The sequence below is a fragment of the Triticum aestivum genome, chromosome 5D (assembly GCF_018294505.1).
Source record: "Triticum aestivum cultivar Chinese Spring chromosome 5D, IWGSC CS RefSeq v2.1, whole genome shotgun sequence".
NCBI classification, from domain to species: Eukaryota; Viridiplantae; Streptophyta; class Magnoliopsida; order Poales; family Poaceae; genus Triticum; species Triticum aestivum.
Window position 1 is genome coordinate 265931656 of NC_057808.1, and position 26378 is coordinate 265958033.

At 45.9% G+C, this 26378-nt stretch overlaps 2 protein-coding genes and 1 long non-coding RNA gene across 3 annotated transcripts; 2 read left to right on the plus strand and 1 right to left on the minus strand.

Moving 5' to 3' along the window:
- The first annotated feature begins 841 nt into the window (after positions 1 to 841).
- LOC123120728 (calmodulin-binding receptor-like cytoplasmic kinase 3) lies at positions 842 to 6664 on the plus strand. Its single transcript, XM_044540719.1, has 7 exons — positions 842 to 1789; positions 2590 to 2847; positions 4128 to 4390; positions 4617 to 4782; positions 4861 to 4950; positions 5184 to 5482; positions 6312 to 6664. The coding sequence occupies exons 1-7, from the start codon at positions 1495 to 1497 to the stop codon at positions 6519 to 6521; spliced, it is 1581 nt and encodes a 526-aa protein (XP_044396654.1). The 5' UTR covers positions 842 to 1494; the 3' UTR covers positions 6522 to 6664.
- Positions 6665 to 17383: 10719 nt separating this feature from the next.
- Positions 17384 to 22934, plus strand: LOC123120727 (HSP-interacting protein). The gene is made up of 3 exons (XM_044540718.1): positions 17384 to 20033; positions 20718 to 20941; positions 22680 to 22934. The coding sequence occupies exons 1-2, from the start codon at positions 17384 to 17386 to the stop codon at positions 20873 to 20875; spliced, it is 2808 nt and encodes a 935-aa protein (XP_044396653.1). The 3' UTR covers positions 20876 to 20941; positions 22680 to 22934.
- On the minus strand, positions 21063 to 24197 carry LOC123120729 (uncharacterized). The gene is made up of 2 exons (XR_006459554.1): positions 24072 to 24197; positions 21063 to 21524 (listed from the first exon to the last, which is right to left on the minus strand). It is a non-coding gene; the product is annotated as an uncharacterized lncRNA (long non-coding RNA).
- Between the last annotated feature and the right edge of the window lie 2181 nt (positions 24198 to 26378).

Here is a 26378-nt window from a genome sequence, read left to right on the forward strand (position 1 = left end):
AGATCTTGAGGTGATCTCCGTACCTTCACATACTAGTTCTTCAGCGAATCCACACTCTAGATGCTCTTGAACAGTATAACCATCTAGAGGGTGCACAATCCTCAAGAGTGGGAAGTGAAGCGAAGAGTGTAGGATGCATGCAACGGGATCTTGATGGTTGAGGATGGAGGAACATGACAACATGTAGATATGTTGAAGGACTCCAGCTGCTCCTCATGTCGTGTCGCGGGGACCGACGACCGGTGCTGCTCCCCGCTCCCCTATGGCGCGTTAGCTAGCTCATAAAAGGAAGTCGAAGGGGATATTAGAGGAGATCAGAAGATCCGCGGCTAGAGGTTTTTTAGGTGACAAAGGAAATCTGTCGGATAGGATCAGGGGAGGTGGATGGGATTAAGGGAGGGAGTGTTCCAGTAACGCAATCAGGTTGCGGTGGGGATGGGCGTAATCAAGTGAAAACTGACTTGATACTCATTTACACTGTATTCGTTTACGGTCTAGTGCAATCAAACACATGAACCGACTTTTGCGGTGCCAATGTAATCGGGAAAACGGGATTAAATTAGCAAAACAAACACCTTCTTGCTGATGATCATATGTTATTGATTATACTAAGAATCTTCCGCTTCGTAAAAAGAAATAATTAACATTATGCAGTATACTCAACCCATACGGTAAGGAAGAGTGTAACAAAAAAGAGTCGAAGTGGAGAGGAGGGTGAAGAGAGGTGGAGGCAAATGAAGTTCGTACCAATACAGCTGGGCAAATCTAGAAAAGAAAGCTGAGCAACCCGGCCCAGTCAGTGACGCTGCCACCTGCTAGAAGTTTCACACCCCGGTCCGCACCTGCCACCTCCGGTGACGTTGCCACCCGGAAGTTACCGGCGCCGCCGGTTCCCACCCCACCCCGCCTCTCCAGTCTCTGCCTTGACCCTCCAACTCTTCCCACCTTCTTCGGGCTTCGCTTCAGCTCAGCTGAGTAGGGAGCTGCAAAGATATTTCCTTTCTTCTTTTCCGTCTGCCCCCCAACTGCTCCGCACTTTCCTTCTATCCTTCCTTTCTCCCGATCTGAGCAACACCCAGTCGCTCGCTCGATTGATCCCCACAGCCCCGATCCTCGAGTGGTAAAGTAGCCAGATCAGTCGGCGTTCTGCTTCCTGCTCAACCCAGATTAGATTTGCTTGTCTTGTTGTTGTGCTGGGGCGCTCGCTCCAATTCGGTCAAGGTTTTCTACTCCTAGGTCTTCCTTGATTTGTTGCCCTTTCTTGGCGTCTAGTTCATCCGCCGCGGAGTAGCCCGATTCACTTGTAGTTGTGTCCCCTTGCTCACGAGTTATAGCCTTGACTTCATTTCGTCTTCTTGGAGGCAAATAAAGTTGTCCTTGTTGAGTTGGAGGAGAAGGGGGATGCGACCACTCTTGTATCCCCATTTTTAAGCGGTATATGCTCGTCTCGGGGATGAGATACTTGTGAATTTTACGGTCCAGTTCGCTGTGTCGATGTCTCCTCTGGCTCTTCTGCTCTTCCTTCTCTGCTCGTCTCTGGCTTTGGCTTCCGGGTCCGAGCCAACCCTTTCATGGACCTGTGGAGATGAACAAGTTTCCATCTTGGAGACCTCTGATGGCCGTCAAAATCTGTCCATCAATGGGGTTTTGGTGAAGGACCGTGCTCAAGGCTGCGACAGGCTCCGGTCCTACTTTGGGAGTGGTTGCCTCAGCTGCGATGAGCGGTCGCAATCCTGGAGGGGCGCGTGGATGCGCTCCTGCAGCGATGATGGGAGTCAATCTAGCTATGGTGAGTGGCTTCTAGGTTTCTAGCTTCAGCTGTGTCCGCAGTTTGCCGCAGTTTGTTCGATATGTTTATGTTTGTATAAGAGCTTGAATTGGCAAGTATATATGGAACTTTGGTCATTTGATGACCCGGTGCATGTCCTGGCATGCACCGAGTAGTAATGAACAAAGTGACTTTTTGAACTGAAAATGGACAAAGTGACTGGTCAAGTCTAGCCAAATATTAGTTGCTGTACCTGAATCTGTTTTGTATTCGACTTGAAATGCTTGATTGTGGTTGCTGGATTGTGCTGTGCTGAACCTAGATTATAAATTTATTATCAAGTATGAAAAGATCGGCACAGCAATAGGGAAAAACAGGTTATACAAATGATAAAATCGGCAAAAGCTGGTCAAGACAAATAGGATTATCATAATGCACTACAATACCAAACACAACCTAAGTACCATATATATCTGAATTTTGAGGTATGATTCTGTTTACAACACATGACTTTTACTGATCGAAGCTGTTGTTGGTACTTCGTGTAACACTAGCATTCATGCATCCTACTATTATTCTTTAGTTTTGGTGTAGACGTCGGTTCTATGGGAATGCCACTTCTATTCTATGCTATAGACTGACCATATCCGTTAATGTGAGCCGTGGGTGTACAGACCCACCACTCAGATTCTTGTCATCTTCAGCTCGAATGAGTGCCTATTTTCTCTATAAATAAATCGTTACCTAATTTCTCTTAGGTATTCTAGTTACTTGTATATTTCTAAGTTCTGTTTACACACATGCTTTGTTATGAAATGTAGTAACTTCAGCTCCAAACATACCAAGGAGGCTTTTGAAGCAGTCGTCAGAGAATGGCGCAAAAGCTGAAGATGACCCTTGTGGGAACACGGGTCTACACGAAAATAAACATGATGCCAATGATTCTTCCAAAAAAGAGGATCCTTTGTTGGCTGTGCCTGGTGTGCTTCTCCTATGCTGTGGTCTCATGCTCCCATGTTTTCATGCCGAAAGAAAAGAAGGAAGAAGACAGAATACTACATCCATTCAGCGCAATGCTGGTAAGTCAATACATCATGTGTTATTGTCCTTTTTCCTTTTCCAGCAAATGTGTTATTGTCCGTTGATATTCGGGAAAAGCAATTCTTACTGTCATCCTTGTAGTGGGATCAAAAGTAAATACACCAAAATATTAGTTGTCTGGAGTCAAATTGGAGTAGGCTAATTTGGGATAATAGTTTTTAGAAAGTCCATCTAGTTCAAGCACTATACTGGGTATGCTTGGTCAATAATAATGCATGCATGAGGGTTTGGTTACAAAGATGTTGATATCGGGTGATGTTCATACCACTGCCCTCAAATTACACATTCTTTTAGTTATTAGCTGAACGCCTGTGTGTTGCTGCAAAAGTGATAATAGTACATCCAATCATGTAAAACGTCTATTTTCATACATATCTGATGCTAAAAATAAGACTGAACTTCAGAAAAGTGGCAATGCACAAATAGAAAACCGTAAACCTGATCATAACATGTAAAAAGAGAGCTCACACAAGATAGTGGAGATTGGAGCAGATGGCCCCACATGCCAGCAACTTAGGATCAGTGAAGACGAGGTAAGATGGCAAATGGACCATCAACTTTAATATCTGCTGGAGTTAAGGTGTCAAAATTAGTGTTCAGCTATGATACTAGGTTTATCAAAAGTTGATTCACAGTATGTATTTGCAAACTTTTTATCTACTCCCTCCGTCCCAAAATAAGTGACTCGACTTTATACTAACTTTGTACTAAAGCTAGTACAAAGTTGAGTCACTTATTTTGGGACGGAGGGAGTACCTGCTAGATACCAGCCCAGCTTCTCCCAACTAGTGTGTCCATTTCCATAGTAGGTCAGCTATACCATTTCCACACCCGCTGTGCGAACTTATGGGGGAATGATTTCTGTTAAGATTATAAAATGTTGTACCTATGTCAAGTTTAATAATCTTTCATCACGTAGTGTTGGCTCACTATTATATAGCTCTTCTCATGCATTTCTCATCTTACTGGTTCAATTTAGATGTCCTTTCATCTCATTGCACACAGATCATTGACAGAGTTAATGCGCTTATTTGGACTAAAATGTTGTCTGGAAGGACCAAAACAGAGTATTTGCAAATTTAGAGCTAACCACTTTGGCAAGCATTTGAATATTCATATTGCGTGAATTATCTCAGTTCTGAAATGCGCCTCCAACTGTTAAATGGCTTGAAGGATCAATGTTTTATGGCATTGTCCATTGTGTCCACTGTTAATCTTTGTTGCATTCTTCTCTAAACAATCAAATGTTTCTTTACAGTTGAATCTCTTTCATCCTTTGACGTAAGCACGTCATCTGATAAGATCCCACCAACTCCACACCGAATACCTCCAAGCCCATCTAGATTCGCACCGTCTCCGCATATTGCTCGAGTTGGATCTGTTGACTTAAGTGTCCAGCAGATTCTCAGGGCGACTCAGAATTTCTCACATTCATTTAAATTGGGTGAAGGAGGATTTGGGACTGTCTACAGGGCTGTATTGTCAGATGGCCAGGTTGTTGCAGTCAAGAGAGCTAAAAAGGTAGTGACATGCTATTGTTTCTTATCTTTTGCTGTTATTATTGATACTTATCAAACTGTCTTGGTTGCGTATGTGTTCATTATATTTGCTCAATTAAGATTTTCTTTTGGATGAAATGTAGCACAACTTATACAGTTACTAGGAGTACTTCTTCAGGTGGAAACTGTGATTTTAGTTCTTTGGTTCTCTGCTAGCGACGCATAATGGGTTCTATTATTTATTACAGGACCATTTTGCGGGTCCTAGTGACGAGTTCAGCAATGAAGTAGAATTGCTTGCTAAGATTGACCACCGGAATTTGGTGAGATTACTGGGTTATACTGACAAAGGAAATGAGCGTATTATTATCACTGAGTATGTTCCAAATGGCACTTTGAGAGAACATCTTGATGGTAAATAGCCTTTCCTGCCCTTGCTGTTTGGTTTAGCTTCAACTGTTATTTACTTATATGTATTTGTTCATTCTGCAGGCCAACATGGCAGAACCCTGGATTTTAATCAACGGCTAGAAATTGCGATTGATGTTGCTCATGCACTCACTTATCTCCATCTATATGCAGGTAGACAATCTACATGATTGTTCAGTGAATATTGATGCCTGCAACTTAAATAAGTTAGATTCAACATTATGAACATAGTGAATAATATTAAATGAATTAGTTTAAGCATTTTTTTGCATGTGGCAGTGTTATTTTTGTTAGCTATAGCTATGGCAATCTCCGAAACTTGTTCTAATGAAATTTGTTATTGGAAATCATGTTTGAGGGACTGAGAACTTCTATAATGTGAACAGAGAAGACAATAATCCATCGCGATGTAAAGTCATCAAACATACTTCTGACAGACAGCTACCGGGCCAAGGTGTCGGACTTTGGGTTCGCTAGAAGTGGCCCTAGTGACACAGAGAAGACACACATCTCCACGAAAGTGAAAGGAACTGCTGGCTACCTGGACCCTGAGTACCTAAGAACGTACCAGCTCACTCCTAAAAGTGATGTCTTCTCTTTTGGCATACTTCTTGTAGAAATTATTTCTGCCCGTCGACCCGTAGAGCTGAAGCGGACTGCTGAAGAGAGGATTACTATCAGATGGGTATGTTAGATGACTTCTTCTTTCATTTCCGATGCATGGCCATCAGTTCTACTCCCGCCGTTCACTTCTATAGGAAGTTTCAGACAACTGAAATTGAGCTGTTTTGCACGCTGTCTGAAATGTCTACAACGCCTTATAAAAGTCAACAGAGGGAGTACTAATGATAAAGTTTGGTTTGTTAGTACTCTCATCATTCCCTTTAGAATGCCATTTTGGAATGTGTAGCCAACCTTTAAAAATTAGACCAGCAATATACACAGTGTTATTTAGACTTACCACGTGTAAATGATGTTAATAGATTTATGTCAGTCAATATTTATAGCATTATATTTTTCATAACTGTTTTGACATATTAGTAGAAGAATAATCGTCAAAGCTCAAAGGTGTATTACTATTATGGAGAGGTCATGCTGTTATTGACCTAATCTTATCTGTTCAGAACTTTGTGCTCAGTTTAAAATATACTACCTCCGTATGGGTTTATTAGTCCTAGTATTTTGGGTTGAACTTTTACCATTGATTTAACTACCAAAAATTAAGTTATATACCAGAAAAATAGTATCAGTGGAACCTTTTTCGAATATGAATCCGACAACATAAGTTTTGTGACATACAGTTTATATTTTGTTAGTCAAATCTACGGTCAAAATTGGGGACAAAATACGAAGGGAACCAATAAACCCAGACAGAGGTAGTATATGTAATATCATAGCAGCAGATCTCTAGGAAAACTCACTTGCAATGGAAAAGTAGGCTGAAGTTTCGTTTTATTTGTGTTCCCATCGTGAGAGAGATGAAGGGTGTTCCATTTAACTGTGTTTTTCTGTAGACTTTCAAGAAATTCAATGAAGGCAACATGAGAGAGATACTGGACCCGCTGCTGGAAGATCGTGTGGACGAGGAGGTGCTGGAGAAGCTTCTGAGTTTGGCGTTCCAGTGCGCCGCTCCCACGCGGGAGGACCGTCCGACGATGAAGGAGGTCGGGGAGCAGCTGTGGGAGATCAGGAAAGAGTATGGGAAGAGCGTCAGGAGAGTGTGAAATCATTTGCTCTTTAACCACGACCAGAGCATACGCAAATTCTTTGTATGAACATCCTGACGGTAAACGTTTTGTGCTCACAAAATGGAATGCGCTCTTGAACAATGTACAGACGAACCAGCGATTTGTGTCTTCCTTCCTAACCACTTTGCAGTCTGGTTTCTCCGTGGACTTGTGGCCCCCTTACTGTATGCGCATGCCTTACATTCCGTGTCTGAAATTCCTCTCTGGAGTTTGTTCTTGATTTAGATGAACGAAATGAAATTTGAATTTTTTTCTGTACTGAAAGTGAAACCAAGCAAGTACCGCTGTTGTTTCTAGGAAAGTGTTGAAATGGGAACTTCATATTTTTTAGGTTGCAAGTGCAACTGCGGACCATGCTTCTCAGTTTTTTCTAGGAAAGGTCATCACGGCTAGCTTTATTAATATCAGAACAGTATTACATCGTCCACAAGCTTTATTAATACCAAAACAACATTACATCATTCACAAGCTTGTTGACTATAAACTTCTGCAAAGAGACTAAGCGAGTTCTTCCCAGTCACTATAAACTTCTGCAAAGATCGCCGCTGCTGCGTCCAACCATCTTGATTAGCCATTACAAAAGTTGATCACTTGTACGGAGTCTGATTCCACAAAAGTGATCACTTGTAGGGAGTCTGATTCCGCCTCCGCCTCATGGAAACCTAGGGAGTAAGCAAATTCCAGTCTATTATGCACTACCATCAGCAGCATAATGGATATAATTGCACTGTGTTGCCAGAAAATTACCTCGCTCGTCCCTTATGATGGTTGCTGTTGTTCCTACTCCTTCCCCTTCAAGAAACGCCGCATCAACATTTAGCTTTATGAATTTTGGCTCAGGTCTGGACCATTCGTGATCAAGTTCCATGCCCGCTGGAAGTTGCTCGCTGTTGCTCTGACAGAGAACGATCATCAGAAGGGTGGTGGAGAAGAAGCTTCATTATGTGTAATCCGGTGCCTGATCCACCAAAGACACCAGCAGCCCTCCGCCAAGACTTGGTTAACCTCCAAACTCGGCATAATTTGAGCTGGACTAGATGGTAGGAGAAGCAAATGTTCCATGATAACCGACCCAGACCGATCAACATGAATCGCTGAAGAGATCCTTAGCATGGAACATATTTGGGCATACTAGTAAGATGCCCGTGCTACACTACGAAATTAAAAAACGGACATGTGAAACATTATATACTTAAATCATAGTCAAGAGCGCATGCATTGTTACATAAGAACATGTATGCGACATTGACCAAGGTGATGTTGTAGCATTCCGAACCACTTTTCATAATCTGAATAAAAAACAATCATATCACATAATTATATTAAAGCATAGAAATGTGCAATATTGCAAGTGTGATCAGCCAATAAAAAATAATTGCTAAAACAGTTTGCTAAGTGCGCTATAGTCACACAAATACATCACAATCAGAAATTGGCCAAGAAAACTTAAATGAAAAATAAAACACAAATAAAAATACTATATGTAGATCTCGCGCATAAGAGAGTATACACAAAAATTGGCCAAAAGATCTTACATGAAAAAGAGAAGGCAAATAAAAATACAAAAAAAGTCGCATACATAAGGCATATATACAACAATTGGCCAAGAGAGCTTACATGAAAAAAGAAAATATAAAAAAAATTACATGATACAGAATTGCATACATAAGAGAATATACACAAGTTCTAGAAGTCTTGCATGCACATGAATATGAGACCCGAGAGAGATATAGGATACAGTATAATGACCCAACATAATTTAACTGATAGAAGGAACAAATATTGTAGAACAGAAGAAAAGCAGAAGAGATAACGCACAATGGCAGTTGGTTCACTAAGCTAGACTACTGTCAAAAATGACATGCTTTGCATCAGCCTCCTTACAACACTGGCTTCCTCAAAGGCAATGCATGTGAGCTCTGCAGCGAATATGAATGGTAAATACGTGACGGTTGTGCTCAGGCCTGATCTCCCAAATCACCAGCACGGCCAGCAATCTCCAATACATATTATCATGTCTAGATTAGAACAACTACTGCAATAGAATGACTCCTTTTTTTTTGTTACCTTTCATGCAAGAATTCAACATTGCTCATTTCTTGTTATTAGGCACACCATACCTAATTGTAAAGATAAATGACAACAATAAATATATAGAAACATCATGCATACTATAGCTTTGGGCACACAATTATAAAGGATTCCGGGACAAACAAGAATGAAGTGTAAGTGTTTTGCTGAATACTTTGCTAAATATGCACAAGAAACATGAATATGTATACAATGCCACCATAAAGACAAGAAATATTTCAGACATGACTCACAGCTAGTTCCACTTACGTAGTTACATACCTTAGGCATCTATCAAGCCATGGATCATTTGTCAAGCATAGTATACACTTATTTTAGTTGTTTGTTTATGTGCCAATAATATTAGCTCTGCAGCTCTCGTTTCATCAATCTTCTCACCTGAAAGGACATCAAGCAATCACTAATGCATACATGATGGTCTTTAGAGGGGGGAAATGAGCATGTAGACGGTATGGTATATACAATGGAACAAACAATGAACAACAATTGCAATACATTTTATATGTAGTGTGCAATAAGAGATGGAGATAACCTATCAAAATAAAAAGAAAGACATTTTATATAACCATATAGTAACCTGCAGTTTCCAGTTTTTATGTCAACTCACCAATAAAAGAAGCATCATCGTCTAATAGTGGTATATGTGTCGAAACCGATCTACTACGATCATTAGTAAATTTTGGGGTGCTAAAAATTTTTAACACAAAATTATGGCATGCATGATATCGAAGTCAATTGCACAAGTAAGAATTGCTAACAAAGATGAAGAAAGAGTTCATGTTATCTCACAGTTTATCACATGGAGAAGGGACATTTCTTCTTCTTTGTGTGTAATAAAACTCCCTCTTTTATTAGTCCTGTGCTACCTCGGTATTTCAATTTCTGCACCTGCAAAAGGGTGAAGATAGAGTTAGGAAGATATTCGCGGTAGAATGATTAGGGTGGGTTTGGAACGACTTAGGCTTGTGCGTAAGATAACTTCCTACGTAAGCTCTAGATAAGACGTAGTGAGAATAAACTGTGAGTAATTGTAATTGTATGTTTGGAACGGCTTATGAATTTGGGTTTATTGCCCTACATTGCAATTTAAAAGATGCAAAGTATAAAATACCCCTGAACTTTCAATTACCACTGTACCAAATGTTACAGGGCGCTACTGAATACTTGCCTGTTTCTGAACTTTAACAATCAATGGTTTGATAAACAATCAGATAAAAAACTCACAATGTCACACTCCCCGATCCATGACCAGAGTAGTAACCAATCCACACTATCCACTATTTTTGTAGTTGCTGGTCCGTATACACATAATTTAGAGAACAAAACAGCTCTCTCTAGTTGCTTCTCAATATACACATTTAGAGTACGTAATGGGCCTAGGCTGGCGGTATAGCCCGTTAGTATTAGGGTTAATTAGAGATAAGGGTCGCTTGCTTAGGGGTCAAGTAAAGCCTTGCTGGGAGTCAAGTAAACCTCTTTATATAAATCAATCTAATCAAGCAAGAATTAAAAAGGAAATCCTTTCCCTCTTGCCCGGCCGTGGGCAATAAGGCCCCCGGCCGGCCCTCTCGCACCCTCCTTCTAGCAGCACCATAACAATTTGGTATCAGCTAGCTTCGATTCGATCATGTCTTCACCGCCGCCCAACCCGTCTCTCCTGCTGTCGGTCACCTCGTCGCTTCCGGCGACCACCACGACCGTCGCCCCGCTCCTGCCCGCGCCGGGCTCCTCCGTCGCGCCCGCCCCCGCCGTCCTCACCCCGGAGGAGGTGTCCGGGACGCTGCGGGACCTAACCCAGGCGGTCCAGGAGGTCCGCATGTTCTTGGCCGGGTCCTACGGGCCGCACCCGGCTGCGCCGCCCATTGCCACCACCGCGCCGCCGTGGCAGCCGCCGCACCAGGCGGCCTCCGCCGCGCTCGCCGAGCCGCTGCAGCTGCCATCCACCGCCACCACCGCCCCGCCCTAGCTGTAGTGGCAGCCGCCGCAGCAGCCGCTGCAGCTGCAGCAGCCACCGCCAGTCAGCTCCGGCCCCGCATCGCCCGCGCTGGCGGGAGTCCCGATCCACCAGGTCCGGTTCCCGCCCTCGCCGTCACCTCTTTCGTCTTGGATCGCTACCCGCCACGTGTTGGCGGCAGTGAGGCTGCAGGCTGCTGCGCGCGACCTCCTAGTGCGTCGGCGTGTGCGGGAGATGTGTGGTCTGCAGCTGCCGCTCCTCCAAATTGCCCTTCGCTGCGCAAAGGACCTCGATCTCGTCCGCTGCGTCGGGGATCTTGGGCATGCGGTTTCCCCCACGGGCGGTGGGCATGCTGTTTTCCCCGCGGGCAGCGACCTCAAAGTCTGCGACATCGGCGGTTGGGGGGGCGCACCCCTCTTCGTCATTCTCCATCGCAAGCCCTCCACTCTTACCTGTGCGGTGCAAACCAACAACCATACACATGCACTCCTTTTGTCCAGGTGGTGTCCATGGGATCCAGGTGGTTGTACACGTGCACGTCCGACGTGCGGATGGTGTCCACTTTTTGTTAAGGGGTCCAAAATAAAGCATCCCAGTCCATTTCAGGTTGAGAGTAATAAAACAAGCCGAGATGTAAAAAGGCTTGTTTTTAGGTGTTAGGTTTGTCTTGCGTCGAGTCATGGTTATAAGTTGGTTAGGCCGCAGCTCGAGGACAAGCTGCATGTCCAGGTGGGGTGTAGTGTTAGAGTACGTCATGAGCCTAATGGGCCTGGGCTGGCGGTATAGCCCGTTAGTCTTAGGGTTAATTAGAGATAAGGGTCACTTGCTTAGGGGTCAAGTAAAGCCTTGCTTGGGAGTCAAGTAAACCTCTCTATATAAAGAGAGGAGATGTATCAATCTAATCAAGCAAGAATTAAGAAGAAAATCCCTTCCCTCTTGCCCGGCCGTGGGCAATAAAGCCCCCGGCCGGCCCTCTCGCGCCCTCCTTCTAGTAGCCACATAACATATGACATATTGAGAGAGGGACAATGAACTGCTCAATCTCAGTTTAGGAACAAAAACTAATTCTATTGCAAGAAGATAATACCTTGAGATGGAGGGCAGTTGGCGACCAGGTTGTAAATCTGGTCACATGATTGGGGCCTGTAGGAAAGGAAGAGTATTTCGTGGGATTTAATAGGAGAAGCGAAAGATCTCTCTCTCCTTCACGTGGCTACTCCCACCCCACCCATGGCTAGGACTAGGGGCACATTTGAGGCAAAAGAGCTCTGCACACCCATTTGCTACGCCTGAACCACCGCATTCTCGGAACCAAGGCTCTGTCCTCTCCCCCATCCTCCCACCCACCCAGAGTCATTCGCCTTCCCCTCCTCTGCGCCGGCAAACAAGATGAGTCATGGAGGCGCCGCCGACGTGAATCTCGGTGACGGCGTGTGCCCATGTTTCCTGTGCAGTACCAGGAGAAGCATGCGGCGTGCGCCCCCTGTGCTTCTCCCATTCGCGGTGCAGGGGGGCGCACGCCACGTACTTCTCCTGGCACTGCACAAGAAACATTTTTTCTTGATTTGTTCAAGCAACCGGCGCATCAAGCAAGGAAGGAGGCAAAGCAAAGATGATCCATTTGTGCAGTACCAGGAAGACGGGAGGCTTGAGGGGCGTGGTGCAGATGGTGCAGTCTAGCAGGGACTTGTCGAACTGGACAACGATCTCCCCTCTCGGGGCGGCGGCGGTGGCCACCATGATCATAGCTCCGGCCTCCACTTCTTCGTTGTCCTGCAGACTGTCGTCACCGAGATTCACGTCGGCGGCACCTCCATGACTCATCTTGTTTGCCTGCGCAGAGGAGGGGAAGGCGAATGACTCTGGGTGGGTGGGAGGGTGGAGGAGAGGACAGAGCCTTATGGGTGGGGTGGGAGTAGCCACGTGAAGGAGAGAGATCTTTCGCTTCTCCTATTAAATTTTGAAACCTGGCCCGCGAAATACTCTTCCTTTCCTTATCAATTTAAAGTCAGTGGGGGTGTCCCCACTGTCCAGAGCTTCAAAAAAATACTCTTCCTTTTCATTTTCTCAGGGCAGCGGCGAGACAAGTTGACGCTGGGATTGGGGCCGCATAGACTGGATCCACAAGGGAGTTCAGTGCAAATTTGGCCGCAGTGGCGGCGGTTTTTTGCAAAAATGCCATGCCTTCCTTTGGATTCGTTAGATGAAGATCTGACCGTCTAAAATAACATATGACAGGCACACCAACATCAGCAAGTCAGATTTTTATCTCTACTCTTATAAAAAACAGAGTTGGTGATGATGGTGTGCCTGCCATCCTGCAATATAGACCGTCCGATTTATATCTGACGGATAGGAAGGAAACTATGGCAATTTTGCAAAAAGATACCCACACCCCTCTCCACATTTGCAAATAAGGCCTTCCCTCGTTCATCCTTTTCTCTCACAAGATAAAAAACTACTCACACAAATGCATCTTGATGTTACGTGCAATGCACGGGCATCTTGTTAGTAGTAGTAGAGATACCTTTTAGATGAATGATTCCGTGCAGTAATCTCCAACAAGATATTTGAATTTTACGTGGGACTTGAACTTTCCGTAGAGCACTCCAAACAGCCGGCTGTGTAGAGCTTCCTGGGTGAGATAGCATGTTTGCATAGCCTCTGTAAGAGTACATCACTAAACATGATATGTTGTGCGTGCTGAAAACACACCCATCCTATTCAGGTGCTAGACGACGCCACGACGAAGTCCTCAAAGCCTTGAACATTAAGAGGGATTTGCAAAATTCTTCGAGCATCGACTAGATTAAAGATATTTCGAATGAGCTCCTCGTAACACAAGCCCGAAAGTTGGATCAATAAGGTCACTGACCAAGGATAAAACAGTTTGACCTCTAGGAGTAATAATCATTCTGTCAAGGCTTGAAGGGATCCAAGGGTTCACATCCTCTCCAGCCCAATCCTCCAAATATATCCAAGCTTGAATGTCTCGAGTCCCTTCATAATACTTTGCCATGTGAATGAAGAACCATCTTTAGAACTTGCTTGCAATAGGCTTCCATTAGGATAGTATTTAAGCCTTAAGCACTTTAGCACAAAGAGAATTCAGGTTAGAGATTAATCTCCAACATTGCTTATTCCAAGATTGGAGGAACGAAGAACCCATAACGCCCTCACATTTTGGAAAACACAACTTCCACTAAGAATACTAGACAATCTATAAGAGCAACTCCAACCGGGTGACCCAACCGGACGTGCGCTTTGTCCACCTTTTGTCCGTTTGGATCGACCGTGCGGACGCCCGTGCCCGCTTTTTCATTTGGGTCGGTGCGTGCACCCAACACTGGCTCGACCCATATTTTTGGGATGCGGACCTTTTAAATAAAAGAGTAATCACGTTCAAATTTAACATAATTATACATTAAAAACTGGTCAAATGCCGACCAAAGTCCACTTAAACATTAAACATTAATTAAACATAAAAGCCTCGGCGCCGCCGCGCACACTGCCCTAAGCGTCTTCATTCGCCTGCACCGCCGGCTGGACTGCTTGGTCGCGAGCACGTCGCTCCTCCTCTTCGTGCTCTAGCTGCGTCAGCCGCTCGCCCTCTTCCCGCTCCCTCACCAGCGCTTGGGCCTTCCAATGCTGGAGGTAGGCTTGCTCCTGCGCCAGCGTCGTGCCCGAGCCACACGGGGGAGGGAGGGGGGGGGGGGCGTTGACCCACTCTCGCAGCTCGCCGGTCTAGACGTAGCGCTCCGCGGGCTCCGCCTCGGCCTTGGGCGCCGGGAGCCTCCTCGGCGGCGACGGCGGAACCACGCAGTCGCCGGCTGCAGAGAGGGTGAGGGCCTCCGCCAACCTAGCCTCGTAGGCCGCCTCCTTGTCCTCCTCCGCCTTGCACCGCTCGTCCTTGATGGAGGTCTGCATGGCCGCCGCTAGCGCGGCCTGGTACGCAGCCTCCTCCTCCAGCTGGACCACAGGGGGCGGCGGAGGGTGGTTGTGGTACTGCTGCTGGACGCTAAGGCGGCGTTGCTCCTTGTGCTCGAGGGCAAACCACATCTCCCAATCGGGAGAGTTTGGCGCGTACGCCGGATGCGCGCTGCTCTGGCGTCAAGAGCGCCCGCCGCCTGCGCACCTCCACGGCGTGCGCCCGCCGCAACCGCGGCACCGGGATCCGTTGTGGATCCAAATGCCAGTCGTGCGGCAGGGTGACGTCTGGGTACGGCAGTGGCTGTCGGTACTCCCAGTGCCACCGTGCTTGGTGCATGGAATGTGCAGGCGCTGCCTAGCGGGGCGGGCAGGCGCCGGCGCCGGCGGAGGAGGAAGAGCGCGGGAGAAGGAAGCGCAGGGGGTGAACTTCCCCTTGCTCTTGCTGGAGCCGTTGAAGAAACCCATGGCTAGGGTTTGGTTGTCGACGAGGAGGAAGCACGCGGGGGGGGGGGGGGGGGGGGGGGGCTAGATGTGGACGGCAGTGTAAGTGGATGAGCCCCCCCCCCCCCCACGCGTGGATTAAAAAAGGACAGCCTTCCGACGCTTCCACTGGCTGACGCGTGGGCCCGGTGTCGGTGCCCGCTATTAATATGACTGTGTTCGGTCATTGGCCAGCCGACATGCGGGGGGCCGCAGCGGACACCGTGGGGACGCACGGCGCGTCCGCTTCGTGTCCGCGCCAACGCCTTTCAGGCCCAAATTTGAGCCTGAAATGGGTCGGCGTGGACATGAAGCGGGCACGTTTTGAGTTTGGGTCGGCGCGTTGGGCCGGCGTTTTGATCTGCGACGACTCAAACGGACACTGGCAGACGAAATGGGTTGCCCGGTTAGAGTTGCTCAAGTGTCCACCTTTGTGAAGATTTGAAAACTGTCGTTCAACAAGCAAATGGGTCAAAATTGCTCAATCTGAACAACATCCACTTTCTTGGGGAGAAGCATGATATCGCCCCCCCCCCCCTGCCAGCATCGTGTCGTCAACACATCGGTTTCCTCGCTGGAGAGTTGAGGTATATCTTCAGTGGCATTTTCACCCAGGGATGGAAAATTGAATTACGGAGAGCCAAAAGGACGCTTATAATAATTAGCTGTATAAGCTTTCAGATGATCCTGACCCACAGTGGTTCTCTCATCTTGTTCAAGCTGGAACATACATTCTCTTTTTCCAATATTTTTCATTTGCAATCAAATGGAAGAACTTCGTATTGCTATCACTCTCACGGACAAGTCTTACTTTTGCCCGCCGAGCCCAATTAAATTCTTCCTCTCACTTAGCCTCAATATCTGTTGCAGAGAGGGGAATCGATTCTGCCTTAATGTCCAAAGCATTAACAATTGCGAGAAGACGATCTTTTTCTTTCTTGTACTCACCGCTAATACACTTATCCCAACCCCCAAGGAATCGTCTAAGGTGCCGGATTTTAAATTGCCACTTCCCAATGTGTCTTCTTTGACCATTCATGACCTACAGTAGCTGTCGTAGTCAAAAAACTGCTAGTGATTACATGGGTACTAATGACCGAACCGAAGCCCAAACTGTTGTGTGGGTAGGGTCAGGTCCGGATGAACTTGTGAACATATCTCACAACGATTGTAATGGTCCAGGCTGAGTAATACAAACTACTTTAAAGGGCAGCCCGATGCATGTAGTTTCCGCTTGCAGGGTCTGGGAAAGGGTCCGACCACTTTGGATGTATACGCGGCATTCCCTACATTTCTGCAAGAGTCTGTTTTCAGGATTCAAACCCGTGACCTCATGGTCACAAGGCTCCCCTTCTAATACAAACTACTTTCTTGCAAATAAAAAAAAACATGACATTTGCTAGTAATAAGCAGATGTACACTTTGTTATTAAGACCTAAACAAATACGGTGTTGCGGGTAACACAAAGATTGGCCTATCTTCAACACGCCATATTCTAAAAAAAAAATCACACATCATTTTCTCAGATGTTGCTTCCATGCACATACTGTGCTTTCATGTCTATTTTACCCTCGACCATTCTACGGCTAGTGAGGCAAGTAGGAGAGACTTAACATTTGCCTACATTCTGATCTGAAACCTTTCTTGGATGTTTACGTTGCTCCAGTAAACATCTGCAGCAGAAATCAGGAAGAAATAGGAAGCGCCAAGTTGGCTTATAGCCATTCTTATCTTCGATAAATTAGTCTTAGAAAGCGCTAAAATTAGTAAAATTGGTTTTGATGCGCACGTAGTCACTATGCTAACCACAGAGGCCATAAGTCAAATATAGCTGACGAACTTCAAACCTTTCAGAGACGACCCAAAAAAAGGAACATGCATGCCATGGTTCCTGATGCTACCCAAAAAGTGTGTGGCTTCCCTTCTGCTCGCACCCCGCCCATCCAACCCTTTGCTCCATTTCGTGTCATGCTCCCTCATGCTTTGCTTTCCCCTTTGCCCCATTCTTCCTCCTTCAAGCATTTCCCCCTTCTCCTTGCATTTACTTTCTTGCCAAATTTAGGACAGCCCCCACCAGTTCCTCCTCCATCTGATGCATCATTCTATCCTGTGTGTTCCCAATGGAGTTGCCAGGGTAGGGTGAGGTGTCCATTTGCACGGGGAAGAGGGAGGAGCGAATCCTTGTTGCTCGATCTCTCTTTCCCGTATTCCTCGACTTCATTCTTCGTTATCATCGCGGCTACTTCATCTGAAAGGAGGAGCAAAAGATCCTTTTGTTGATCCAGGAAGAAAAGAAAAAGGTGGCGCAAGAACAGCTTGCTTGTGTAATTCAAATGGCTCTTCCTTGATTTGGGGAAAAGGGAAGGCTTGTAAATTCTGAAGCATGGAGGAGATGCCAAACGAGAAGAAACAAAGTGAATCTGGATCAATTAATTGCGCACCTAGTTCAAGCAGCAGCCAGGGCATTCCCAATTCACTGGTGAATAAAGATGAAGACCTCGCTATTGGGGTGGTAACAGAGTTAAAGAAGGAGGGGACGCCCATTGAACAGAAGGAGGAAAGGGCGTCAACGGCTATCGACTTGAAGGAGGAGGGTACAGCCACCCAACTGAAGGAGGAAGGGGCTTCCAAGGAGGATGAGGCAGCTGTTGACTCCAAGGAAGAGGGGGCGAAAACCGAATTGGAGGAAAAGATGATGTTATCCCAGAAGAGAGACTATGAGAAGGCTATCGAACTTAAGGGAGAGGGGACAAAGCTATTCCAGAAGCGGGATTATGAGGGGGCGGCCCTTGAGTTTGATAAGGCAATAAAGCTCTTGCCAAAGGGGCACGATGATATCGCCTTCCTCCACTGCAATATTGCTGCATGTTACATGCACATGAAACCTGAGAGTTATGAACGAGCTGTTGACGAGTGCAATGCAGCACTGGAAGCATCGCTGAAGTATACAAATGCATTGCTGAAAAGGGCACGATGCTTTGAAGCATTGGATAGGCTGGATCTGGCTTGTGAGGATGTGCAGAAGGTGCTGAGCTTGGAACCAAACAATGTCACTGCATTGGAGCTCTACGAGAGCCTTAGGGAGGAGATGGAGACAGAAAATTTGTTGGAGAATCAGGTTGTGTCACCGGTAGAGCCTAAGGCCGGTTTTTCAAAAGAGAAGATCCAGAGGAAAGTATCTCGCAGATTTAGAAACAATTCCATAGTTGAGGAGGTGTGGTTGATTCACGATGATGATGAGCAAGAGAATGATGAAGATGGCAACGAAGAAGAGTGCAGTGAAGAAAACCACATGGAGAATGATTTAAGCAATGAAGGAAATGATACCCGGGAGATGCCATCGAGGCATAATCATGACGAGGATAAATGGAACACGGAACAGAACCAGGTGAAGCATGGTCAGCACAAACTAGGAGCAGATGATGAAGGCCAACGACCGCAGCATGCTCCGCGGGATGTGGAACAAATGCACCACAAAGAAACAGAGAGTCAAAATAAGCATGAAAAGCCCCTCAAAGAGATAAAGGTGAGAAGTGGTCAGGATCAGCAGGTAATGCATACAAAGCAGAATCAAGTCGCCGATATGGATGTGCGTCAAAAGCAAATTGAGGATGTACCAACCACTAGTCGTAGCAACCAAGAAATTCACACTGAGATGTATGAAAGGTTTATCAATGGCAACCAAGCAAGACGCTCCTTACAGCGGCATACTAGTCGTGGCGGGGACAAGCAGGAAAAGCAAACTTCAGTTAAACTAGCAAGTCCTGGGGGAGATGAGCACCAAAAACAGAAACGCGCATATGCTGCTGATGGAGAAACAAAGACTGTAAAGTTTGTTATGGGAGATGACATAAGGATTGCACTTGTTCCAGAAGACTGTAGTCTACGGCAAGCGATAAACGTAGCTCGCTGCAAGTACAGTCCGCACCTGAAGGCAATGCTTCTTAAGTTTCAGGACATAGAGGGTGACTTGGTGACCATTACATCAACTGAGGAACTAAGGTGGGTTGAGGATCTTAAGCAAGGACCCGCTCGACTGTACATAAAAGAAGTAAGTCCTGAGCGCGAGATCACCAAGGACATCGTCATGCCCAATATTTCTACGGCAACGCTGGAAAGAAAGCATAGCATCTCTGAGTGCGGAAGCGCTAGACACCCAGCAGAAGACAAGAGCTCATCATATGCTGATGACTGGATGGTGCAGTTCGCTCGTTTATTCAAGAACCATGTTGGTTTTGATTCTGATGCATTAGTGGATCTCCGTGACCTCGGTACGCGGCTCTGCATTGAGGCAATGGAAGACACCATCACAAGCGAAGAAGCCCAGGAGATATTTCATGCGGCAGAGGCAAAATTTCAGGAAATGGCAGCTTTAGCATTGTTTAACTGGGGCAACATACACATGTCTCGCGCAAAGAAACGACTATTTTTATCAGAGGATGCTTCAAAGGACTCTGTACTTTCCCAGGTCAAAACCGCATATGAACTGGCATGCGCTGAATACGCCAAAGCTGGAAAGAAGTTTGAAGATACTGTGGATGTAAAGCCAGACTTTTATGAAGGCCTTATTGCGCTTGGAAATCAACAGTTTGAGCAAGCAAAACTTTCTTGGCGTTATGCAGATGCTTGTAAGGTAGACATGCGAACTGAAGTACTAGAGCTATTCAATCGTGCTGAGGATAATATGGAAAAAGGAATGGAGATGTGGGAGGGAATAGAATACTTGCGACTAAAAGGGTTATCTAAATCAAAAAAGGAGAAAATCCTACTGGATAAGTTGGGATTGGATGGGCACCAAAAAGATATAACAGCAGATGAGGCGTTTGAGCAAGCTTCAAATATGCGATCACAGCTAAACATTTCATGGGCTACCATTCTTTATGAGCGATCAGTAGTAGAATTCCAGTTAGGTCTTGCTAGCTGGGAGGAGAGTCTCACCGAAGCAATTGAGAAATTTAAGACCGGTGGAGCTTCGCTGGCAGATATCAGTGTAATGATAAAGAACCATTGTGCGAATGAGAAAACTCAAGAAGGTATGATGTAATCGTGTGACCTTTTTCTGTAATTTCTTTGTTCCTCTGTTGCTAAATCATCAATACCAAAGCTTGTATATGTACGCCATGTATGCTAATAATTTCATGCTTCTTATAATGATTATTCTGGGAAATGTAAAGCTTCTGCATGCAGTTCAAGTTTTACTACCTCATTCATTGAGAAAGACAATCTAAACCCTAACATAGGGAGCCATCTTCGAATATATTTAGTGGACCACTAGTGTTAACCAAAATTGGTGGATGGCTATTTGTAATGGTAGAAAAAAAAAGACTACGACACATTTCCAAATATCCAACTTATACAGACTTGTATGTTATCGCGAAGAAACACAAACATTAGGATCTGCCATAGTCAGTGTGTAGCTTGCCACTATCCAAAGACAATTGGTTTCATCAGCGGATAGTAAGGTATGTCCACAACAACTGTCATGCTACAATTTGTAATAATAGATTCCGGAAGCAACTTCAGTATTACTTGAGAAATGTTTATGGACAAGAAAATCAGATATCAGTAATTTGTCTTGGTCATGTTATGCCTTACAAATAGCAAAAAAATACATTTTAACTTAACTAATCTGCTATGCTAGAAGTTCGAAATTTTAGATCCTCTTAACTACATTCAAGGGCATATAAGTTGTTAAGAACTTTCTCTTTGTTATTCAGGATTGAGCTTCAAGATTGATGAGATAGTTCAAGCATGGAACGAAATGTACGATGCTAAAAAGTTGGAAAATGGTAGTTCTTCTTTCCGTCTTGAACCTTTATTTCGAAGACAGCCTTCGAAGCTGCATAATGTACTAGAGCACATAAAGTACACATGAGCTTGTATTTAACATAGGACTTGATGCTGTCGACATGGATACGAATGTTGATACTAATTGAAAAAGGTAATTTCATTCTTTAATGAGATGTATTATTGAGGTTATTCCAAGATATCTATTTGATGTAATACACTAGTCCTAGAAAAGCAACCGCGGCAACTTTTTCACCATGCGGAATCATTAAATGTAAACCATAATAATGACTGGATATATAAAAATTAAGAATGTGATACAATAAATCACAATATCCCTTATACAGTGACCAAAGCAATAATACCATAATGATATAACGAAATGAAGTGTTGTGGGCACTGGGCCACATTTCACTCTAATACTCCAACCCTTTCCAATCAAGCATCTCCCCCTCTAGACTTCCTCGCTAAGCAGCAACGATGCTGAAAGAAACTCGATGGTCATGCCGGGGACCCTGGAGAACCGTCTCTGAAGAGTTCTAGCGTCCACTAGCACTGGAGGTGGTGGCATCTAGATCAGGGCATCGCCCCTGGGATAGGATGACAACAGTGGGTGGCCGAAAAGGCGCAACATGTACATCTCCTTTAGTCATTAGATCCATTGATGGTGACAGCATGGCAAGGGCGGAGATGCTTTGAGGAGGCCACTAGCTAGCTCAGTTTTTCATTGTTCAGGCCTGTCAACAGAGCAGATCAGTGGACAGCTTTCATAGTTTGGATTGTAATGTTGAAGGTTAAATGTTCAGGGCTAAAAACCGGACTTCTGCAAGAAGAGCTGAAAAGAAGATGGTGTTTTCTATATTGTCGCAAAATAATGTATTATAGAGATGTTCTGCTTTTACTGTTAGTGGAATCGGTTCTTACACTGATTATAGTTCCTCTGTTGCTGAAGAGGATGCTCTATATAGATGACCAAAGAAACAAAGCTTTGTCCCAAGATTGATTACCAGAATTGAGCAATGGGTATTAGAATAGTTATATGTTTGGTTCATCAATTATTGCCGCGGGTTCAAATTGCAACCCAATTTCAATGATGTTTATTTTGCAAGTCCAACCCTCAATACCGTAACATTGTACCCTTTGCCCCAACAGAAGGGTAGCTTTGAGCTGAGGTGGACTTTGGCTAAGTGATGTGGCAGCCACATCAGCTCTCCACATCCAAAATAAAAAAACACCATTACAAGATTTTTTATTGGCCCTACGTGGCATCCCTCCCGTACCTTATTATCTCCCCTTACTCGTCTCTCTCCCTTGTCTCGGCAAGTGGAAACATATGCCATGGATGCAGTGGCATCTCCTCTTCTTCATTACACACTCTAGCATCCCTCAGCCGCTTGCTTTCTCATTCACCCTAGGAAACATTTGTTCAGCATTCTCCATATCGTCTAGAAGTTAAGGACCTTCACAGTCTGGGTACTCCCGGAAGATGTCATTTGGTGGCAGAAGCATCACTGAGCGGATACTCCACTCTAAGATCCCAAGGGTGTCACTTGGTGGTACCCGGATCTGCAAGATGAGAAATTTCACATCACCTCCTGGCCATGCCATCCACTTCCTGGTTATCTATCTCCAGTGAGGGACTGTCCGCCTACGCCTGCCAATGCTATGGAGGTATGAATTGATGAATAACACCATGTCCAACACCTAGAGCAGCCTGGTGGGTGATGTCAATGTGTTATTCTGTTAGTATTATTTTGATTATTGGAGAAACTTGAGTTCTCAGCATATCTTTTCCATATGTTACAGGCTCTGTCAACTCATCTTGTCTTGATGTGTTTTGTGAGCACACCAAGCCATGCTCAAATACGAAATTATCTTGACATGTTCTGCAGGCTGTTGACTGTTCCGAATTGTCTATATTCATGAACTGAAACAGATGATATTTCCAATTCAAGCTACAAGGGGTGTTCAGGATACACTTTGCAAAGCTTACAAGATAGTACTTATTTCACAAGCTGCAGCTCTGTTTTACAGATGCGAGAGACCCAACTTCGCATTATTAGATACATAGTTAATCTCAACTGTTGTAGACATATAAGAGTTAAAGTTCAGTGTGAAAGTTTATAGTTTTGGAATGATCGAATGGTATGTACTTTATTAGAAGGATTTGGCATATGTACTCTGCTGAAAATAGAGTAACAGTTCACATCCACTATTTGTGTGCATGAACAGTACTGGGTTAGCAGCACAGATGGAACCTGACAATAGATTAGGGATATGATTCGATAAGTTTCTCTCTATTAGAAATATGCTTCCTTAGATTTAGAGATCGATTCTTAGTGGTTAATTATTATCCCCAAATTGCGATTTTCAGCTATGATCTCTTTCTTTGGTACATATCGTAGATCCGTTCGGTCCTCCTTCGCCTGGTGTTATTTTACTTCTAATAACTTGCTTCAATGGAATTTTACTCCAGGTACAAACTATCATGCATTGCACATATGCAGAAAGGAGAAAGGCACTCCTATTGATGATTTTTTTAAATATTTACTGTACAAGGGAACTGCATAATTTTGAAGGATTCATGGAGCCAGAGGCACTCAACTTAATGAACAACCATCCGATCCTACTCTACTAGAAGAGTTCTGCATTTTTTTGTTCAGTTATATGAAATATTCATTCATATATCTCGGTTACCTAAAACTGCACATGCATCTTAGGATGCAGAGGCCAGGGGTAATAAAAGCTTCTATTTCTAAAAGATAACCCACAGCTGCACATTACTCATTGTAAAATTCAACTCCAGGAAGTGTGCTAATTTAAGGTCATATAGAGTGAGGTGGAGACAATAAGATTTATTTATTTTACTTTGTGGGAAATGACCCTGTATGTTTACGAGAGCTACAAGGATACAATACAGACGAAATGATGACTCATGAATGATTAACTAATTATCAAAGAGGAACAAGGAGAAGAGTTAAGTATAAGCTCAGAACCTCAAGAGAGGCCAAAGCAATCCCTACTAACGACAGAAGCAACTGGAGGGCACAACAACATTGAGATCAGCGAGGCTACTCCTTCCTACTTATATACTCCCACCATTCCCAAAAATAAGTGTCTTAACTTTGTACTAACTTTAGTACAATAGTTGAACTAAACTTGAGACACTTATTTTGGGAAGGAGGGAAGTAGTATTCAACTGGATGCGCCACCAGTTTCTAGCCTCGCAGACACAAGCAAACCTGGATCCTATACACATAGAGCGCTAAGGGTTTGACGGTAACCTGGGATCTGAGGTGTGAAGAGAGAGTCGGCCGAGTTGTTTGCGTCCCCTCTTCTTCGATCTATTCCACCATTGGATCTGGATACAAGGTCTTTGGGAGGAATTGGAGAAAGGGAGTTAGTCTTGGAGAGGAGATGGGTTCGAGAGGGTCTGTAAGCATGTCACCAGTTAATGGTAACAACGCGCCCCTCCTCTGGACCGCCGGATCGAGAAATTCAACGGACAAATCTACGAATAAACAGTGTTGGATCTCATTGTTTTGGTCTACGAGTACCCCTCTACAGTGTTCTCAGCTACAGTATCATCCACAGTGTTTCTCCGCTGCAGTATTTAATCTGGACCGCCCCCCCTGTATCAACGGCTGCCTGCCCGCATGTATACGGCTTGACTACCCTGTGGGCATGTCACCGGATCCCTGTTCCGTTTCAAGAGTGGGAGGAAGGGCGGAAAATGAACACAACTGATTAGAAGCATCGTGCCATAGTTACAAAGGATTAGACATTCTTCTACGATTAAAATAGATTAGACGTCGTTTTTGTTCGACCTATAGTTCGACTCATTTCTTGCGTGAGATCCACCCCTCGTACTCCCGCACAGAAATCGCAACAAATACCTGGCGTTTCGAACCCGGCGAAACCTGGAACCCACGTCCACCACGCCCTCCACCTTCTCCCCCACCTGCCTATTCGTCTCCATACCCTTTCTTCCTAAGAGCATCTACAACCGGACTTAGCAAATCCGGCCCATCAAACGACGCACCTGCGGGCACTGACAGATACCTCTCAAATTTTCACGGTTGGAGCCGGACATCTCAAACTATATTCTCAAATCCATACAAAGACATGCAAACTAAAATAAACCTAGATACTGTGTCGATCACCTATCTACTCATCGTCGGGGATGTCGACATCTCCGTGCCCGGCTCCGGCAGCATGGCCGACAGCTGCAACTCCGGCTCCTTCGGCGCCTCCGGCTGCTCCACTTCGGCCTCCTCCGCCTCTATCTTAGCGTCGAGTTCGGCGAAGAGCGCGTCGGACTCCGCCTGCTCCCGCCGGAGGAACGCCCGGTTGGCCTCCACATAGGCCTCATCCTGAATGGACTCCAGGATGGCCTGCTGCTCCGCCATCTCCTCTGACTGGGCGACGGCAAACTCCGCCTCCGCCTGCTCCATGTTGAAGCCCGACATCTGCTACTTCGGCTGCTCCGCCTCCTCCACCTCCATCGGAGCCATCTCCTCCTCCTCCTCTTCCCCCCGTTGTTCCACCTCTGGCTCCGATGAGTCCAGAGGTAGCCCGACAGCGATGCGGGCGGTGCACGCGGCTTTGCCTCGCCCGGATCTCCTGCTGGATCTCAGCGCGGAGCTCCGGCGTCAGCATGGCGTAGTAGGTGATCTTGATCCGAACCATGGTGGAGTGCCGGAGCGTGGGCAGAGCGTCGGACCGGGGGTAGAGCGTCGGAATGGGAGAGGGAGGTGGTGGATGGGCTCGGACTGGCGGCGCGGAGAGAGGGGAGGTGGATGGGTTAGGGTTGCGGGACGCCAGCCGGCTTAAATAGCCGGATTTGGTCTTGGGCGGTGAGCCGGAGTGGCGCCACACGACGTTCACACCGCGGCGACGGACGCGACGTTCGTTGGACCGCCGGGTTTCCGGGCGTTTCCGCGTGGGACCCTGCCGTCAGACCGACGTGGCGGGCGTACCCGGGCGCTCCCATATCCGCCCCATATTTTGGGTTGGATATGAGGGGTGTCGGTCAGCCCGGGCGTTTGAGGCCCATTTAAGGAGCCCGTCTGGGTCAGAAAAACGTGACCGGACACTGATCGAGCGGCCCGCCCGGGCGTATGAGGCGGGTTTGAGAGGTCCGGCTGTAGATGCTCTAACCCAAACCACCCCCACGCCCCTCCTCCTACCGCAGGTTCCGTCGCCTCATCCACCCCGCTTGCATATGCAGGCGGCGTAAATCAGCATCGCCCAACCACACCCCTAACAACCGCCATCGTGGGGCGTGATCTCACTGTCCACACCGACGAACAAGTAAAGCGCTACCTCCTTGTTGTAGATGTTGGGCCAACTGTTACCACCCAGTCAACCGGGTATGGGCAGGCACGGGGCAGCAGCCCCCCGCACAGCTGCCTCGTCTCGACATCCCTATTGGCCTTGTTGCCTGTTCCCCAGTCCAGGAAAGACAATGGGGGCGCGGTCCAAGATCGGTGAGAGTGAGGAGCGAGTTGGTGGTGATGGGGAACGTTGCATGGAAAACAATTTTTTCTACGAAACACCCAAGATCTATTCTATGGAGATGCTAGCAACGA

Bases quoted from the DNA above. Each gene is read 5' to 3' on its own strand.
- LOC123120728 (XM_044540719.1), top strand. From the start codon at position 1,495: ATGTCTCCTCTGGCTCTTCTGCTCTTCCTTCTCTGCTCGTCTCTGGCT. The intron at 2,848-4,127 runs GTAAGTCAATAC...GTTTCTTTACAG, and splicing joins ATCCATTCAGCGCAATGCTG to TTGAATCTCTTTCATCCTTT. The intron at 4,951-5,183 runs GTAGACAATCTA...TAATGTGAACAG, and splicing joins TTATCTCCATCTATATGCAG to AGAAGACAATAATCCATCGC.
- LOC123120727 (XM_044540718.1), top strand. From the start codon at position 17,384: ATGGAGGAGATGCCAAACGAGAAGAAACAAAGTGAATCTGGATCAATT. The intron at 20,034-20,717 runs GTATGATGTAAT...TTTGTTATTCAG, and splicing joins GAATGAGAAAACTCAAGAAG to GATTGAGCTTCAAGATTGAT.